At 45.7% G+C, this 18,241-nt stretch overlaps 1 protein-coding gene across 1 annotated transcript in view; it reads left to right on the forward strand.

Annotated features, from left to right (window-relative positions):
* MYO9A (myosin IXA) overlaps positions 1–18,241 on the forward strand; it is a 120,075-nt gene that overhangs the window by 57,071 nt on the left and 44,763 nt on the right. The window contains exons 9-12 of the mRNA XM_026045105.1: positions 116–232; positions 6,514–6,648; positions 16,992–17,113; positions 17,868–18,009. Coding sequence (XP_025900890.1) covers positions 116–232; positions 6,514–6,648; positions 16,992–17,113; positions 17,868–18,009 — 516 coding nt within the window. The remainder of the gene's footprint in view (positions 1–115; positions 233–6,513; positions 6,649–16,991; positions 17,114–17,867; positions 18,010–18,241) is intronic.

An 18,241-nucleotide genomic window follows, 5' to 3' on the forward strand; every position in this document is an offset into this window, starting at 1 on the left:
TCAGAGCTTTGCCCGGAATGAAATATGAGCCTTGGATACGTGAGCTTAAGAAATGAACCCATTTTAATGCAAGCTGTGCGTCGTTTCCAATCACCTTTTCCTTTCTTCTTTTCAGGCTGTGACTGTGCGGAATTCCATGGCTAAATCCTTGTACAGCGCCCTGTTTGACTGGATCGTTTTTAGGATTAACCACGCGCTTCTGAATTCCAAGGACATGGAGGAAAACACCAAGGTAGTGTGTCAAGTCTCTTGCCAGCTATTTAGTTTTAAATTATTCTGATTAATTTAGTTAGTTTTGCAACGTGTTTCTGCTTTACAGTGTGTAACCAAGGAGTAAAATGTGGAATAAGCTGCAAACAGCAAATTGCTTAACGCGAAGCACGCTTGTTATCTCGCGAAACATTGCTGTTAATATTGCAGAAGGAGCGTGTAATTGTTTTAAGTGATGCTTTCTGGAGCCAGGAGTAGTGAACGACCTCAAATAATATCCCCAACAAGCGGCTAGGGAAAAGGTTTGGTTTCAGTCGTGACGGCCTCTGCTCCGCACCGGTTCCAGGATGAGCGCCAAATCAGTTTTCCCTCCCTGTGAGCAAGACTGTTGGATTGTATGTGATCGAGGAGACATACAGATAAAATATAGGTACTAAAAAGGCTATATCATTTTTTGTTAATCTTGCCAACACAAGGCATTTCAATGAGGTAGCTATTCCGTAAAAAATAAACTGGAAAGGCTGTCGGGCTCGCGTGCGTCAAGCAGAGGATCTCAAACTAGCAGGAGAGTGAAACTAGGGAAAACATCCCAACGGGAAGAGTGAAGTCAGCCCGGTGCCTCGCTTGATTTCCCAGAGAATTTATGGAAGAGATTACATGACGTTTCCTGCGATATGGAGCTGGACTTGATGACCTAGGACATCCTTTCCACTCCTGGGCTCCAAAAACTAACGTTTTCCACCACTCTCCCAGCAGAGATGACCCTTGAGTAGCTCTCCAACAGCCTGCCTGTATAGATGTGTATGTGCACGCGTGTGCTTGCAGCTAGCCAAATACCCTGTTTTTTTCTTAATTTTGGGCACGGGCCAGCTGAATTTCTTGGTTGCGCATCCAGACCGTGGCCACGGCTGCCAAAAGGAGGATTATTTTGCTAAGTGCTGGTGTTCTGTTTGAATAGTAGGGCTGATGGAAGTCGCGGGGCCTCGCAGCGTATCTCCTCCTCAGTTTAACCCTCTGGAAGTGCTCGCAGCGATTCCAGGAGCCTGGTTATGGACTGTCAGGAGGCCTTGGCTGGCTGGAAGCCGTGTGTGGCATGAGCTGGTGGCACTGCAAATAGAAAAAAATGTTAAAATGGGTACGATGCCACGTGTTTTCTGACTGCACATGTTCCATCTCCCTCCGTTTGACATCACACTGAAAAATTTGTTACCTTTCCTAATTTTTCCAAGTTATAAATGTTTATTTGGGCTATCTGGAAAAAGCCGTGAGCATTTGAAGAGCCTAAACTCGTGCTGCTTACCTGCATTGCAGCTTGCATTTGCTCAAGGTGGGACTCCAGGTCCATGTAACTGACTTCTGCCTCCTGTTGCCCTACGGTATCTCCAGGATGCCCAAATCCAAGTTCTCTGGCCTCTGCCTTGGTCTGAAAATTGCCTAGTTGCTCTGCTATGGAGCAAAGCCTTGCACAAGAGCGACTCCACGCATGCTGCAAGGCACCCAGCTGGAGCCTGAATGAACAGCGATTAACTTTCATAGTTCCCTCCAAAATCAAGGAAACGCATGAATTTGGGCCTTTCTGTGTAGGAGATGTTCAAGTGGAACGTTTGTGTGCACTGTGTAGAGAAGCAGAGAGGAACTTTGCTACACTCGGATTAGAAAAGTTCCCCTCAAGCTTCTTTACAGTGTCACCTTCTTGACCCTCATTGACCACTGACTTCAATTTCTCCAGCAGTGTGGAAGGAAGAAAGCTGTTGTGGTGCCCACGAGCTGCCATTGCAGCTGCTGCTCCCTCCTCCACCCTGGAGGACCTGAGCTGATCCTAATTAATTGTGTTTTCCCTAACACTTTGCAATCCTCTTTAAGTCCTTTTGCAGCTTAGGCTTTGAGAAACCCCAGATTAGCGGATAGCCCCTTCTTAACTCCCATATGTGCTCTTGGGGTTTGGCAACAGGAACAAGGAACGCCAAGGTGAATCTTGCCATGGGGGTCTGGAATCTTTAGCATGGATGGGAATGCCGCCAAGCAAAGCAGGATGCATGAGGGACCATCAATTGTTCTTCTGGGCCAAACTGCTCGATCCTGCGATTAGCTCCTTTCCACAAAGGCCACATGTCAACATTTAGATGGTTGTTTACAATGACGTCTTCTGTCCCTCCAAATTTTTCTCCACACCTACGTAATGTCTGCTTTGAGAAAGAAAAATCTAATCTACCATGCTCTAAGTTCAGCGTGGATGTCATGAAAGCCCCTTTTCCCTAAGGGGCTTGGACTTGCTCTGAGTTGAAAGCCCCCAGGTGGGCAGCTGTTGAGGAGCAGCCCTCAGCGTGGGCTCTCCCTAATCTCCTGGGAATTTATTGGTGCTGGCATAATCCTGGGCCGTGCTTGTAACCTGGGCTGCTTTGACTCTACAGGTGTCCTGTTAAGTAGTCCCGCAGCTTTTGAGGGTGCAGAAGGTGTCAGAGAGGGAATTGCTGGCAGCAGTGCCATCCTATGGATAGGGCTTCTGTGGCAGATGGACTCCACATGAGGTATAGGTTAACAAAAAAAAAAGAAACAAAAAAAATCCAAATTTCTCCCAATTTCAGAACCAGCATGGGAGAATGCAGCTCGTCAGCTCTGTATTTGGCAAACAGATTTGGATGAGGCAAAGTGACCTTCTCTGCAGCCATCTAAGATGACCTCTGTAGACCAGACCTCTGTAGATCAGAAGATCCACTGCTTTGGAGGTCATGGCAATCTTCAGTGACACCATGTTTGCCAAAGAAGCTGTTCCTGGCTCATTAAACCCACTAAATCCCCAAGGGACTATCTGTCCCACTGATGGACAGGAAGAAGACATAGATCCTAACAGGGTTGGTGGCCCCAAGAGAAATTGGGACAATTGAAACGGAGTGAAGTTTCGTGTCCCAACATGTGTGGGTCTGATGTCAGCAGCGAGAAGATCAAAAGATGAAGCTAGGGTAGAAAAAGAAAATAAACACCCAGGCCTCATTCTTTCAGTGTATTCCAAACTAGTATTTGAAAGACTGAAATCAGGCCTTTGATATCCAAATTTAGTGAAATGCACGGTGAATTATTTTAGGAAATCGCAGTGAGATTTGGCTTATCTTGCCTGCTGACAGCATTTGTGGCGGTGTAGCTGAGCTGAGTTGGGAACAGTGACACGATACGTGTTGGTTTATCCTTTCAGCAGTGCTGCCGTGTTCCAGCCTCGCCGCGGAGCCCTGGCTGCCGGCGCCGTCTTCGTCCTGCACCCTCTCCTCTCCATTAGCTCTTGGGTTCTGTGGTACAGATGGCTGTTCTTCCGACAGTTAGCAACTTGTCCAAAGTTTGACCTTTTATTAATGAGGCCAGGGGCTTTTCCTTCTCTTGAGAGCCAGAAAACTAAACCTCGGAGAGCTCTTGTATTGAATTTGCATTTCCTAAATTAGGCTAAGACATCTTGCAGGTTCTCCCTGATGCTTAAAGGAATGATGTCGTGTAGATCATGTTTTAATGAAAGACATGTTGGCTAGGGCTTCTTTTTAATTTTTTTTTTTTATTTCTTATTTTTTTTTCCATTTGTTTCTGATGAAATGTCTTTGTTTCCTGCTAAATAACGCTGTTGTCGTGCTCAGATGAAGCGCTCTGTAGGTGTCCACAACACCGAAGGTGAATCCATGCTGCTAAATAACATAAATTAATCAACCAGCTTATTCTTGGCCATTAAAAGGGGGGAAGAACTGACGAACCTAATGAGCTTAATGCACATCTCTGTCGTTCTTCAAGCCTCCGCTTGCAAAGTCCTGGCATGTCATTGCCACCTGTTTGGTGGCCCCCCAATGCCAGCATGTGCTACAGGTTGTGCCACCCTCTCGCATTCCTGGTGGTGATTTGGGTTTTTATGGTGCTGGCTTTGCTTGCCATGCAAGCAAAACTTGTTTTTTTCCCTTTTTCCGTGGGAATTTATAGCAAATGTGTTTGCAACTGCCAAAACGTTACTCTCCAGCGTTAAGTCTTAGTTGCAATAGAGAAGTCGTGTAAGATAAGCTAAACTTAGCTACACGAGGTCTCGTCGCTGATGCGTCTCTGCGGATTGCCATATGGCACTCGTTTGCAACGTGGATTGGGAACCAAAGAACTGCAAGATGTCAAAGGCCTTTCGTTTTCTCGGCAAACTTAATCCTCACACCAGTGAATTTGCATATTTTTAGGAGCTAGGTGAATTTTTAGCAAATTAATTTAATGTATGCATACCTTAATGGAAATATATATATGATTTTTACTCTTGCAATAAAAAATGGCCATACATTGGTAGCCATACATCTTACTGTCTTCTAAAGGAAAAATCAGTAGAGTTCTTCAGCATAGTTGCAGTGAGATTTCTGGAGAATGTTCCCTCCTGTAGGTCCGTTAGCAGACAAATAGTCCAAAATTCCCTGGGTTTAATCTTAGAAGTTTTACCAGCTTCACTGTGTCAGCCTTTTCCACGTGGGAACTCTTTGCACTATTCAATTGCTAAAGCAAGATGGGAGACCTGCCGTGGTAGAACGAAACCCTGCTCATCTCGCGTGCTCGCTTTGATAAATGCAATGATTTCATTAAATGTGGAATTTTGGGAGTTTGCGCAGATCTTGCCTGCCTGAATTTCGTTGTTATGGCACTTTGTGTGATGCCAGAAACAAAGAAGGCAATTTCAAAATGTTGTGTGTGTGTGTGTATATATATTTATATTTATAGCTAAAACAGCTGCATATTTTTCTGTGTGTTAGAACTGTTTTGATTTATAGATCCATTTATGTACACACACAAAAATGTATTTAAGGAGCTATTTTCACTTGGTAGATTAATCAGCCTTAAAAAAGTAGTGGTTGTGCAGAAGATATTTCATATAAAATTATGTTTGTGAGGGCCTGAGAAGTCCAGACCTCCAGAATTTGACGTGTCTACTTGTGCTTATGGCTTAACCATGAGCCCATGTTGTCAACGTGGTGCCTATGAAAGAAGGGGCACCTGGCGTGGGCAGTTCTAGGGTGGTTCTTGCTCGTTTTTCCCTGCACAAGCCTTCCAATATCCATTTCTTTAGTTGAAGCACTGTTGTGGGCATTTAGCCGAGTGATTCCAAGTGCTGGGCAGACGGCCACATCTCTTCAGGAGTCACTGCTATGGTAGGCGTGCATGGAGGTGAGGAGGAACGCTCTGTCCAGACCTGGATTCATGAGAAAAGCCCAAACATGAGGCAAGAGGAGACGACCTTCCGGAAAATGGAGGTGTTGGGAGTTTTACAGTCATGCTTTTTCTCCTACAACTCCTTGGGTGGCCGGAGCCTGTAGATGTGTAACACTCGGAGCAGGAGGGGACGTTTTAGCGCCGTGTCACCTGCGTTGGAGAAGGATGTGGGCCCAGGATGTGTCATGGGTCTGGAACGGCCCATCCCGCATCTCGTGCCGCAAACAACGGTCTGGTCTGCGAAGGCCACGAAGGCAGGAAAAGCTCATTCCTTGCCCAGGAAATGGGAAAAGGAGCTTTTGTTCCCTTCAACAGCTCTATGGCCAAGGTCTTGACATCTGAAGGCACCTCTTATTTAGGGGACGGACTTGAGGCCTCCTTTGCAGCAGCAATGTTGTTGGTGACATGGGTTTTGGAAGTCCCACCTTGGGAGTTACCTTTTCATTGCTGATGCCTTCCCTGGCAAACTGTCTGGTTTGTGTTTTGTGCAGGTTGGAGGTTTGTGTTTGATACGGGTTCTTCGCCCTTCTTGCAGGGCATTATTTCTGTATAACCCCCTGCAGCACAAGTGATTCTTTGGCAGCCTTGTGGCTGGAGTGTGCTTGCCTAGACACCTTGTATTTATTGCAGAAGTAAGTTTCTGTAGACTGTCCTCATGTTATGGGTCTTTTTCTTCTAATCCTTCCTCCACTTTTTTCCCTCAAAAGAAAAGATAAATATTTTCTTGGAGCCGATGGAATAAATTGGAACCGGATGCAGGTTTCCCCCAAGATAACAGTTTGTTTGGATATAAATAATTTCAAATAATTTAAAAGAATAATAATTTAAAAGAATTTAAAAGAAATACTCAAAAGGACTTGTATTTAATAGAAAAAAAAGGCCATCTGTCCAGATATGTAAAACTGCGTGTTCTCCCTGATGTAGGTAAAGTCTTCCAGATGGCAGAATATTAATAGTTTCAGTAAAAATTAAAAGTCCTTCTGCAGAGTAGATCTAATTCTGTTTGCGTGGTTTTGATTACGTCCTGCATGCAAATAACCCATTTATCTTCTGAGATTTCTCCCTTCTCATCAGCCTTTTCTCTTTGTCTTGCAGACTTTATCCATTGGCGTACTGGATATTTTTGGCTTTGAAGATTATGAAAACAACAGTTTTGAACAATTCTGCATTAACTTTGCCAATGAGCGCTTGCAGCACTACTTTAACCAGCACATCTTCAAACTCGAGCAGGTAGGTCTGTAAACATTAAACATTTGCCGTGATGTTAAGGAGCATTAACATCGATTTATTTTGCTGGTGCTCTGCTAATGTGTGTGCCCTGTGAGTTATTCAAGTGTACTTTAATACTTTATTTTCTGATAAATGAGCACTGTGTACCAGTACGTATGAAAACTCTGTGTGGGTGTCACTTTGCAGCCTTAAAATCACAGGCTGTACCAGGAATGGCAAAAATAGAGACAATTTAATACGTAACAAATAATATAAAGGGGCATAATCTCTTCGCACTAGGGTAGGAAGAGGCATTTCCAAATATCACTTGTTATCTGATGACCCCAAGCAGGCGTGTTGAGGACTGTGAAAGTACACTTCGTTTCATGAATGAAGAGCACACAGTTGGGTTACATGGGAGCCAATCTGTCTTCTGTGGGGTCTGACAATATCTTAACAGCAGATGCCCTTGGAAGAACTAATTAAAAACACACTGAATATAATACAGATCTCAAAATAAATATATATATATATATATATGAAAAAATATATATTTTTCAATGTGAGTAGGCCTACATGTCCTCTCTTCAGGTGGAATTCTTCTTTGGCTGAGATTAGTGGAAATCCTCCTTATCACGAGTTTCAATAGACCTGGAGCTCAGTTGGGCATGCTCTACAGACTGAGTCCACGCGAGTGAGAGAATCAAACCCCCAAAAGTCTGGTAGTTCCATTATGTGTCTTCACAGTGTTAAAAGAACTCAAAAGTCAGATGAATCCAGTAAGAAGGTGATGTCTGCTCTTGCTTGACCTTGAGTAAGAGGAGGGAGAGAATAAACCTTGGCTTCTCTGGAGCATTTGGGGGATGATGCTTCCTAGGGACCCTTCTCTATCAGCACTCTTTTCCTTTAGCAAGAAGATGGATCAAAGCCACAGTTTTATTTTAATTCCATTCATTCCTAGGATATTCTGATACCTCCTGCTTCAGTAGATGCAGGAAGAAATCAATGGGAAAATCGGCTTGTACTTACATGCAAGCACCTCTGCTTTAATATTCCACCACCATAAAAAGGCAACCCAAAACACAGAGCAATATAGCTTTTTTTTTTCCTAGAACATTGCTGATAGGCTTTCCAGAAGGGAATTAGGACTTGGTTTGATGATTATGGACTTAGTGGCCATCATCCATAAGGGAATTCCTGTGCTCTGCCTGGGATTTCTTAGCAGCTCAGTGCTCCTCCCAAGCATGCGGTGAGTACAAAGCCCCCGCTTGCAGCAGCCTGGCAGAAGGATTGCATCCGTAATTCTCCTTGGACTGTCTTATAGCCAATGACCTAATTAGCTTTTGGCTATAAATCTGTCATGTGCATGAAGTCATTAAATCCATATTTTCTCTATGGATGGCACAGACGGATCCAAACGGCACGGTTCCCCATCTTGGTGCGAGAAGAAAATGATCCTCTGCAACCTGTGCTAGGGGAAACTATTCTTATGTGTGTTTTGCCTTCTAAAAATGGAAATAAAGACCATGCAGCTTCAGAAGTGATAGTTCTGGGGTGAGGAGAGATGTATTTTATATGGCTTTATATGTGACTTAGTGTTGCTTTCCTTGGAGATGCACTCTGTATGTAGAGGAGTGGAGCTGGTAAAAACCAAACTGGAGATATGTGTACAGGCTCTTGGACTTTAAATGTGGATTGTAGATGGGCTCTAAATTTGTTTTAGACCTTGACTGTCACTTGCAGGGGGTCCTTGATCTCTTCTGTGCTGAAAATCAAGTGACCTTCTTGATGGAGATTACCTGAGGGTGCTCCAAGCCGAGCATGCAGATATCAACTGCCTCCAGAGACTGGTTTCTCCTAGCTTTAAAGCATGCAGCGTTACCAAAATATTTGGGCCTTCCTGCTTCAAGAAAAGAAAAAGGACCGCTATAAGTAAATGGCAATGATTTTTCTCAAAATGATCACTGAATCTATGGGCACAAGTCCTCTATTTGGCAATGACATTGCCCTGACAGGCTTTTTACGTTATAGAAACCTGAACATTTACTGCAAAGTCATCTAGCCCAAGCATGGTATTATTTAACCTTATTTTCTTTTATTTCTTACACGATTTCTCATGAAATATAACAAAATGTGGTTTGTGATTTTTCTTCAACCCCTCCCAACCCTCCCAAAAAAAGCTTTGCTTAAGGACAACACTATTTCCAGCTGCTTGCAAAAGGACAACACCATTTCCAGCCGTTTGCAAGCAAGAGTTGGAGGTGCCTCAGGCAGCCCGTCTTGGGGCTGCCACCTCCTATAAATACAGCTGCTGTTGTGCCATGTACTGCAAATCCATCAGAGAGCCAGGCAGATTCCGAGATCTTTGCAATAGCAAACTGCTGCCTTGGAGCCAGCCATGTGGATAAGGAGAACACGTCCCTCCGCACACTGTTTATAGTAAAATAGGAGCAGAAGGCAGAAGGAAAAAAAAAGTAAATGCTGGAGTTCTGCTTTAAAGACAAGTATTAATGACTCTCTGCTATTTTTCTTTAAAACCAACTGTTCTGCATTAAAGTTAGCTGGTGATGATTCATGATCCATGGGACTACAGTTCACGGGCGCTGGAAGCGGTCGGGAGGGACGTACGCTAGCGGGACCACGAAGCTCCAGGCTCATAAATTCTCATCTACCCGGATTGCCCCCCATTGGGTTCAGGGTGATCCCGAGTTATTTATGTCCCAAAAGCCTGGTTTTGCCCAGGAATCACTGCCTTGGCTTGAGGACAGGAGACCCAAGTGCCTTTTTTTAGTGGGACACAGGCCAGACGCTGCGTGGTCTCTTATATCAGGCTGCCAAGACCCCAGTTTAAGGCAAGACCTGCCCATTTGCTGCTCTGTTCTATGCACGTGGGGTGATTCTTGGGTCCTCAAGCAACTGAGCATCCCTGTTGTCCTCTCCACGGGGGTCCTCCTCCACAAAGCAGGTAAGTGCAGCGCTGCTGTGCCCTTCAGATAGCGCTGAGGTGCTGCTACCATAGGAAGAAGAGTATTTCTGCCTGACAACGTGCATTTCGTTTTAGTTCTATTTCATTTTTTGCCAATTTATGTTATAACTGCAGGGCTCAAAATTAACCTTGGGAAACTTCCATTAAGGCCAAAACCATTCTAAGAGTTTTCCCTGAGATTCTTTGAATTAGAGGGACGGGAATGCTGATGTCTGGGTCTCCATGTATCTCGTGTAGCCCTGATGTTACACAGAGATGTTCTCCAAACTCTGTCCCGCCTCTCCCTCGTCTCCCACACCTCCAAGCTGGCTGTATGCAGCGCCTGCATCCTTGGTGATCGCCGCTACTTCGAAGGGATGTTGCATGTACGTGATGCTCTGTCACGGAAGGAAAAAAGGGATTTTCCTCTATTGCATGGAGCATCCTTTCCCTTCTCCATTTCCTCAGTCCGCTGAGTTCGGGGCCTATTTTATCGCCGCCAAAGACACAAGCAGAGCACGATACGCCGGCCGTGCAGCGCTGTAAGAGCTGGTTCAGGTTTCTGTTTGGGTTGGAGATGGGCTGGCGGGCGCTGTTTGGAAAACGCCGCAGTCAGCTGGGTCCCACATGACGCGCGGAGGACTAACACGCCGCACAAGCTATTGATTTGTTATCTGGCAGCGCGCCACGGCACATAATTCAGAGAAACAAAGAAGAATGCGTGCAGCTATTCAAGCATTATCTTCAGAGGAGGAAGGTTTCGGGCTGCGGGTTAGGAGGAAAATCTGTCGGCCGTTGTTATCGGCCCCGAAACGGTTTGCTTTGGCTCTCCTGCTCTGGGGGCTCTGCTGAGTGAAGGGGGATTCGAGGCGAGGATGGGGTCGCAGGAGGGCTCCCATGGCCCTTGGGCTGCTTCCAGGGGCTCGGAGCGGTGAATAGTTGCCTGGGAGGGACTGAAAGAAGCCCAAGAGACTGATGAAATCTGCATACGGGCCTTTTGAGGTGATGGCTCACCTCAAAAGGGTTCCTTTTGGGCACCCTCAAAAAGGGTTTTCAAGCCATTATTAGAAAACTGAGGTTTTTTTATGATTTTCCCTTTTTCATTTGAATCCCTAACTTTTGCTCCCACCTCAGTTCGGCGCAGTGCAACATCTGCAAAACCGCCGGGACCTTGACCTTCATGCAGCTCTCCTGGGTGTAGCCACCAGCGTGAAACTCTTATGATAAATACCCCCATCGGCGTTTGTGGGACGTGCTGAAGTCGTGTTTGGCATTTGGTCGAGCCCGCGGGTTATCCTGTGCCTCGTAACTGCAAGATGGAGACATGAATCCATCTTTTGTGCGGAGAGGGAGGTAGAGGTAGAACTTCTTTGGGTGTTGGTCAACCAAGAGGCCACTTTTTTTTAAGGAAAAACAAAATTGGGCAGAATTTGGGCAAAAAGACAATAAGTGGGTTGAAAGTCTTGGCTGTCCTTTATATCTTCAAGCTAGGTTAGGCAAAGACTTAAGAAATCTTTGGTTCTTCCAACTTGAAAGCGTTGGCAGCTGCTTGGGAACACCAACTTTTCTTAAAAGAAGGCAATGTAGACGCTTTGGTGGGTTTTCATCGTCAGGACCTCTGAAAGGAGCAGAAGGACCAAAGTAGAGGCTTGCTGTGGTGCAGCAACAGGATTTAAAGGGGGATTTTACAGGGGGAACATTGGACAACTCTTGTTTGAAGAGCTTGCTGTGAGGATGAGTGAATGGGCAAGGCCACGGGCCGGGAACAACAGACACCATCCGGTGGCGATTAAATATAGTGTCTTTTAGTTATTTGGGCTCTCTTTTCTCATTGCTCTGTAAGAACAACCGGGTGTTTGCCTCGTCTGGGCTTTGAGGAGGATCCCACAATGGGAATTCACTGATTTCTTTTTAATTTCTTTGTTTTTAAGCATGGAATTAGGTAGTTGCAGCATGAAGATTTCACATGTCTGATGCAGGAAGAGACACCTCGGTCCTGGGCTTGCTGGCATGTGAGGCTGCGGGTACCAGCAGCAGAGCTGGCTGCTGATAAACGGGGTGGTTGAACAGAAAACCGGCAGCCCTGGCGGATCCCTATAACTTAAACGGGTCCTGGACAAGGAGCGCGGGGTGGCTGTTTGTGGGAACCCCTGTGTTTACCCCATGGCGTGATGGAAAACAGCCTGTGTGCTGAACCTGTTCATGGATGGCGTGTATTTATGCTGCATGTGGGTACCATTGTTTTTTTCTACTTACATTCAAGAGGGAAAAGGCAAATACATATTTTTATATATATATATATATGTATATGTTGTGAACCCGTAATCGGAGGTACTGGCATCGCCCACCTTGGCCCTCTCTCCTAGAGCATCATCAAGACCATCTTAACATGACGGTCTTATGATGATGACTTGATTCACAGCTTGACACCGTCTGGTGCACTCGGGCTGGATGGAGATGCCAGCCAAGCAGCAGGTCGCCAGGAGCTCCTCTGCCCCTTCCAGCCTTCAAAAACCACCTCCCAAGCACTGTTTATCTTCATAAGGAGTCAAGGGAGGTCTAACTGCCTTGGGTGTCCCTGCTGTGCTGTAGGGTTTGATCACCCACTCCTTTTGTTTTATTGCATTTTTCTTTCTCCTGAATGAGGAATGTCATATTTCCACCATCATTCTTCTGACTTTGTCCCAACGGCTGGCACTGGCATTGGGATGCTGGTTCCCGATGGATCATTGGGATGAGTCTGCAGATGAAGGGGTGACCAAGAACCTGATGAGCGTGATCTAGACAGCATGGTTGCAGGTTGGCCAGGACCTCATTTAAAGTCATTTTTAGAAAGTGAATGCTCTCATTTTTCCCAGTGGATTTTCAAGGTAGGGTATTTTGTCCTAATTTCTGAATTGAGCTCCTGGAGATGCAGGTGGGATCATTGGGTCTGTCTGAATTTGAAAGGTCGATAGTGTGTTGTCGCACAGATGTCAAGTGTCTTGCAGTCCAGTGAGTCACAATTTATAGCCATGGGTTTACTGCCTCTAAGCTTGAATTTGTGAAAGCTTCAATCAAAGGGGTGAAGAATTGACTTGCTTGTAATATTTTTAGGGAAGAACTGGGGAAGTAGGCAAAGAATGAAAAAAGAAATGAAAGCAACTCACTTCCTGCTCTCTGTCCTGAATTTTGGGGGAAAAAAGCATTCACAAAGAAAATGGGGAATGTTTGGTTATTGATTCCATCCAAAACCAGCATATATCACCTAAAAATACAAGTAGTGGGTATTGAGTGGGGTATTCTGGAGCAATTTTTAATGCCCACATAACCTTGCATGGCAGTAAGTATTCCCACATGTAGCTCCTCCAGAAGAACTATTTTTCCACTGGTTTCCTGCTTTATTCTGAGAGTTTTGGGGCATAAACAAGGCCTTCATCTGCCTCGCTGGGAAAAGTTGTGGGATAACAAGCTCTGGCAGATAAAGTCCTGCAGCTTATCCGGCCCCATCTGGGAAGGAAGCGAATGAGTCCGCAGGGTTTCCCTTCGCTGCAGTGATTTATTCCAGTGCTTCTGAAGCGGGTATTTTTGCAGGGGGCACATAAATGATCAGCTTTCATTTGCATACAATGCCATGCAAATAATTAATGATTTTTTTAAATGTTTCATCCTTACAAGATTTAATTCTTTTTATCTCTACGATGTGCAAGATGACCTAGGAGTGCATATTAAATAGTAGTGTGTTCACACGGCCATACTTGCCCATAGCTTTTTACAGCTTAGTTTTCCCTTCAGTTTTGCCCCATCTTGAGGAAGGAGGGAAAGGGAAAGATGCCGGAGGCTCTGTGCTGGAGGGAGTCCAAGGCACGGATTGAGGGCTTTATCGCATGCGATTTCCTGCACTTCCAACTGACATATAATCAAAATTTAATCTCCTAACCAAAAGTCTGCTGCATTTTTTTTTTTATATAAATAAATGTGGAGGGAATTCTCTACTCGGATTAGATTGGAAGAGACACAGGTTAAGAGAGGCACAGATTAAGCTCGGGTCAAATGAATAAAGTGGGGTGGACTCGGCGCAGTGCAGGTTCCTGTGGGTTGTCCCCCTGTCTGGGTGGATGTGATGGGCAGATGGTGTTTCCTGGCATCCAGCTGCTTCCTCAAAGATGCTCTTGGCCTTGGGGGTATTTCCTGGCAGTCGGAATATATCAGCCCCTGTGTTGCAGATCAAAGAGCCTTTCTGTCTGGTTTAACATCTAAGTAAAGGTAACTGACTTGTTTCTGCACACGCTAAGCTTTAGAAGTACAGATGTCTTGCATTCGTGGTGTCTTCTCTCTGTTCTTGTATCCCAGTTATCAAGAATATTTTCCTGATAGTGCAGCACTTGTCCTTTAATATCAGTACATTGCTCCTTGTTACACCTGCTTTATCTTGGCAAAATCCTCAGTATTCCTCGTTGATAGTGTTTCTATTTGCTGTAGTTCTTTTTCACAACGTCGGGAATTCTGCTAATTCTGTTTATTTGCTCCGTGCTAATCCTGTGTGCTCATGTGCCTTAGACAATAACGTGTGACTATAAAGAAAGATTACACATCTATATCTCACCACATCTAGCTCTGGTGAGGCCGCACCTGGAGTACTGTGTKCAGTTCTGGGCACCCCAGTATAGGAGAGACGTGGAGCTTCTGGAGAGGGTCCAGAGAAGGGCAACCAGGATGATTAAGGGAATGGAACATCTCTCGTATGAAGAGAGGCTGAGCGAGCTGGGCCTGTTTTCTCAGGAGAAGAGACGGCTCAGAGGGGATATGATCAATATGTATAAGTTCAGGAAGGGAGAATGCAGGGAGGAAGGGGACAGGCTGTTCTCACTGGTGGCCAGCGATAGGACGAGGGGTAATGGCCACAAGCTGAAACACAAGAAGTTCCGTCTCCAGGTGAGGAGCAACTTCTTTACTGTTAGGGTGACAGAGCAGTGGAACAGGCTGCCCAGGGAGGTTGTGGAGTCTCCTWCTCTGGAGGTCTTCAAAACCCGCCTGGATGCCACCCTGTGCCACATGCTSTAGGTGTGCCTGCTTGAGCAGGAAGGTTGGACTAGATGATCTGTAGAGGTCCCTTCCAACCTTAAATATTCTGAAATATTCTGAAATATTCTGAAATATATCTACACATATATCTGACATCAGCAAAGACCTATGTGTGCACGTTCTAAGTATGCACATTTTAAAGTTTCATCCATTTAGCCAACGTCACTTGACAAGTCTCCATAAGAGAGAGTCTCCATAAGTCTCCCTGCCAACAGAATCGTGCCGAGGTGCTCCGAGGAGCAGGGATGCACACGAGCACTAACCTGGAAGCTGCTCATCTGCTTGGACCTACTCGGTAGGTCATCTGGACAACGGTCGGTAGCTCCTCAGCCTGTATAGCTGCAGGAGAATATCCAGCTGCTGGACTCTGAGGAGCCTGAGTTGCTATGGATTATTTTGGAAATGCTATGGAATATTTAGCCTCTTTTTATTTAGGACGGAGCTGTGTTTGGGAGCTCGGCGCGCAGCCGAAACGCGGCTCGTTCCTCCTCAGTGTAATCGCAGCACTCCACCCTCTGCCTGCAGTAACCCAAGGTTCCTTCTCCCAGGGGTGGGAAGAGTAAGGCAGCAGGTTTTTTTGGAAGAGCAGAGGCCAAAAATAGGAATCTGTGGGCTTTACTGGACTAGAAACTCTGCAGATACTAGTAATGTCAATGGTATGAGTCTTCATAACATTGATACTTCGCCAGAGGTCCTAGGATAGGCGTGTGTCTCTGTCAAAGAGTTGTTTTTGCCAATAACGTTTTGCCTGCAGAACTGATACAATCTGTGCCAGCAAGAGCACTCTGACCTGCCTTTGCATATTTCAAGAGCTTGTCAGAAAGCTTGCGAGCCCTTTCCAGCGCAGACCGTATCTCGGGAGTGCTGCGAAATGAGTTCCAGTGAACCCTGCCAAGATGGCTAAAATTGCTGCTTCTCTCCTCCAAAGTTACTGCCCTCAGCGCGTCAGTCTTCACACGCGCTCCCGATTCTCTCCCAGCTTTCAGAAGAACGTGTTTCAGAAGACCGGGCACTCCTAGCTGGACCGGGACCAACTGCTGCAGATGTTCTCACGTCTGGGCCTCAGCATGCCTTGCAGGTCATCTCCTTGCTGCTGCTATCGACAGACGTGTGAGAAGTTCTGCTCCAGGGTCGATTGCTCCCCAGCTGCTATCAGATACATCTCCAGCTTTGTGATCGGGAAAGATGATAGGTGTTTTCTCCAGATGGTGTCAGTCTCTTCTGGCTGTTTCTCCTGAGTCTAAACTCATTGAAGTTGGGCTCAGGCTAGTTAGGCTGCCCCCATGGAGCTCCATTCACACTTTTCCAAAGCACTGTGCTCCTAGGCAAGGTGCAGGGAGCGCTGTCGCCTTGGAAGTTTCCTCCAGTCTTCACCCATGGCTGCTCCTCAGCAAGTTTCTTGTTGCATGCAAAGGTACCGTGTTGGGAAGGGTGACCTTGAGTCATCTCCTGCTCATAAACCAGGGCAGGGGCTGCAATGCCAGGCAGTGAGTAAGAGCAGCTGAGAGGGATGGTCATTTGCCAGCGTTCACAGGACCTGTGAGAGCAGGTCCAAGGAGTTCCCTTGTGCTGAAGCACGTGGCTCTGCAGTAGCTGGTTTGGTCTCGCTCACTGGGAAGTAGGCTGGATGTAACTTCTAAGGCCATCTCCAAAGTTCTGCACAGAGGCAGTCACTGCAGGATGGAAGATGAAGTACTTAATGAAGTCCCTGTTTGAATTGGGCTGACACGTTCAGGAGAAATGCTTCTAGAAAGCTTCTAAAACAGCAATAACCTGTGTGCCCTGTTCAGATTTATGTAGACCTCAAATGCTAGGTGATCAGTTGTGGAGTTGAGGGAAAAAAGTGCCAAGCTCCCACCATGCCAATACAAGTAGTTCGAGAAGGGTTGTGATAAAAACTAGGTGAGCTGCTTTACCAGTAATAATAGTCATATTTTTATGACAATGAAGCATTAGTGGCCACAGTAATGCGTGTTGGTGAGTGGCACCACTCATCTGGATATTCTGAGTGGCTTCAGTGGGGATTTGGAGTTGCATCAAGGGAGTTGCATCATTTTTTTCCTCCTCTGTGTATGTAAATGGATTTATTCCACCAGCATTTTTTTTTAAGTACATATATATCTAAACGTTTGGGCTCCTGATGATCATGCAAGGTGCTCTACTGTTTCTTCTGTGTAGCTATCTACAAAAAAATCAGTCCCTGCAGGATCCACATTTTCTTCTGTTCCATCTTTCTGTTGCTTTAAATGATTCTGTCTTTCTTTTGCAAGGCTTCTGCATGTCGTTACACTTGTACCAAATATTATGTGCTGTTTTTCTCCCGTTTTTATCTTAGGAGGAATATAGAGCAGAAGGCATTAGCTGGCACAACATAGACTACATAGACAACTCCGGCTGCATAAACCTCATCAGCAAGAAGCCAACGGGGCTGCTCCATCTGCTGGATGAGGAAAGCAAGTAAGTGAGGCCACAAGGGCCCCAGCAACGTTGGCCGGGTTGGGTTATTGTGCTGGGCTGCTCTGCTGACCTTTTAGCTCCCATCAGATAGAGCTGACAGCAGGGAAGGAAAAAGCGAAGCGGAACGGCCTGACTAATAATTATTCAAGTTCAATGTCGGGCTTCCCGCCGTGAGCAAAGGTTTTCCCTTGCTTTACTGCTCCCCTTGTATTCCTGGCCACCAAAGAAAAAGAAGATGCTTAAAGTTAAGCTGAGCTGACCGCAGTGAGCTATAGCTGCAATATGGGACTTAGGCTAAAGCAACCTGAGGTCCATCTCTGTCCTGATGTCTTTTTCCCCCTGTCTAAAACTGACCGTGGAAGTAGAGTAGGGAATGGGAAGCGCACCCACAAGGCAAAGAAGATTTGTGGGAAGCTTAAGGAGGAAGGACTGGCTTCCTGCTGCTGTGCTTCAGCTCCCCTCGTCCCTCTTTTTATTCCTCCTCCTCTTGAGCACTAGTTTCAGACAGGTAACACCTTCAAATTACATTTGTAGATAAAAGAGGTATTATTTCCTAGCTGTAAGAATATCTCATAGATATAGGGTTGCGCATATGAGCAAATATATAGGATATATAGGTATATATTTGTGTCTGTATATATATTATTTTTATATATATATATATATTGCTATATATTATATATATTTGTGATTGAGCTGTTTTTTCCCTTTTGCATTGATAGCTGACCTCTTTTCTTCCCCTCTTTTTACCCAGTTTCCCCCAAGCCACGAACCAGACGCTGCTGGACAAGTTCAAGCGGCAGCACGAAGGCAACTCGTACATTGAGTTTCCAGCGGTCATGGAACCAGCTTTCATCATCAAGCACTACGCGGGCAAAGTGAAATACGGAGTGAAGGTTCGTGGCTGCTTTCCTTTACAATATGACCCACTTATGCGGCCCACTTATCCGTTTCTTCTCCTCCTCCTCCTCTTCCCTCCCTTTCTTCTCCTCCTCATCCCTCTCTTTTTCTTCTCCTCCTCCTCCCTCTTTTTCTCCTCCTCCCTCTCTTTTTCTCCTCCTCCTCCCTCTCTTTTTCTCCTCCTCCTCCTCCCTCTCTTTTTCTCCTCCTCCTCCTCCCTCTCTTTTT

Source organism: Nothoprocta perdicaria, unplaced genomic scaffold, assembly GCF_003342845.1.
Source record: "Nothoprocta perdicaria isolate Ctin4 unplaced genomic scaffold, notPer1 scaffold_399, whole genome shotgun sequence".
NCBI classification, from domain to species: domain Eukaryota; kingdom Metazoa; phylum Chordata; class Aves; order Tinamiformes; family Tinamidae; genus Nothoprocta; species Nothoprocta perdicaria.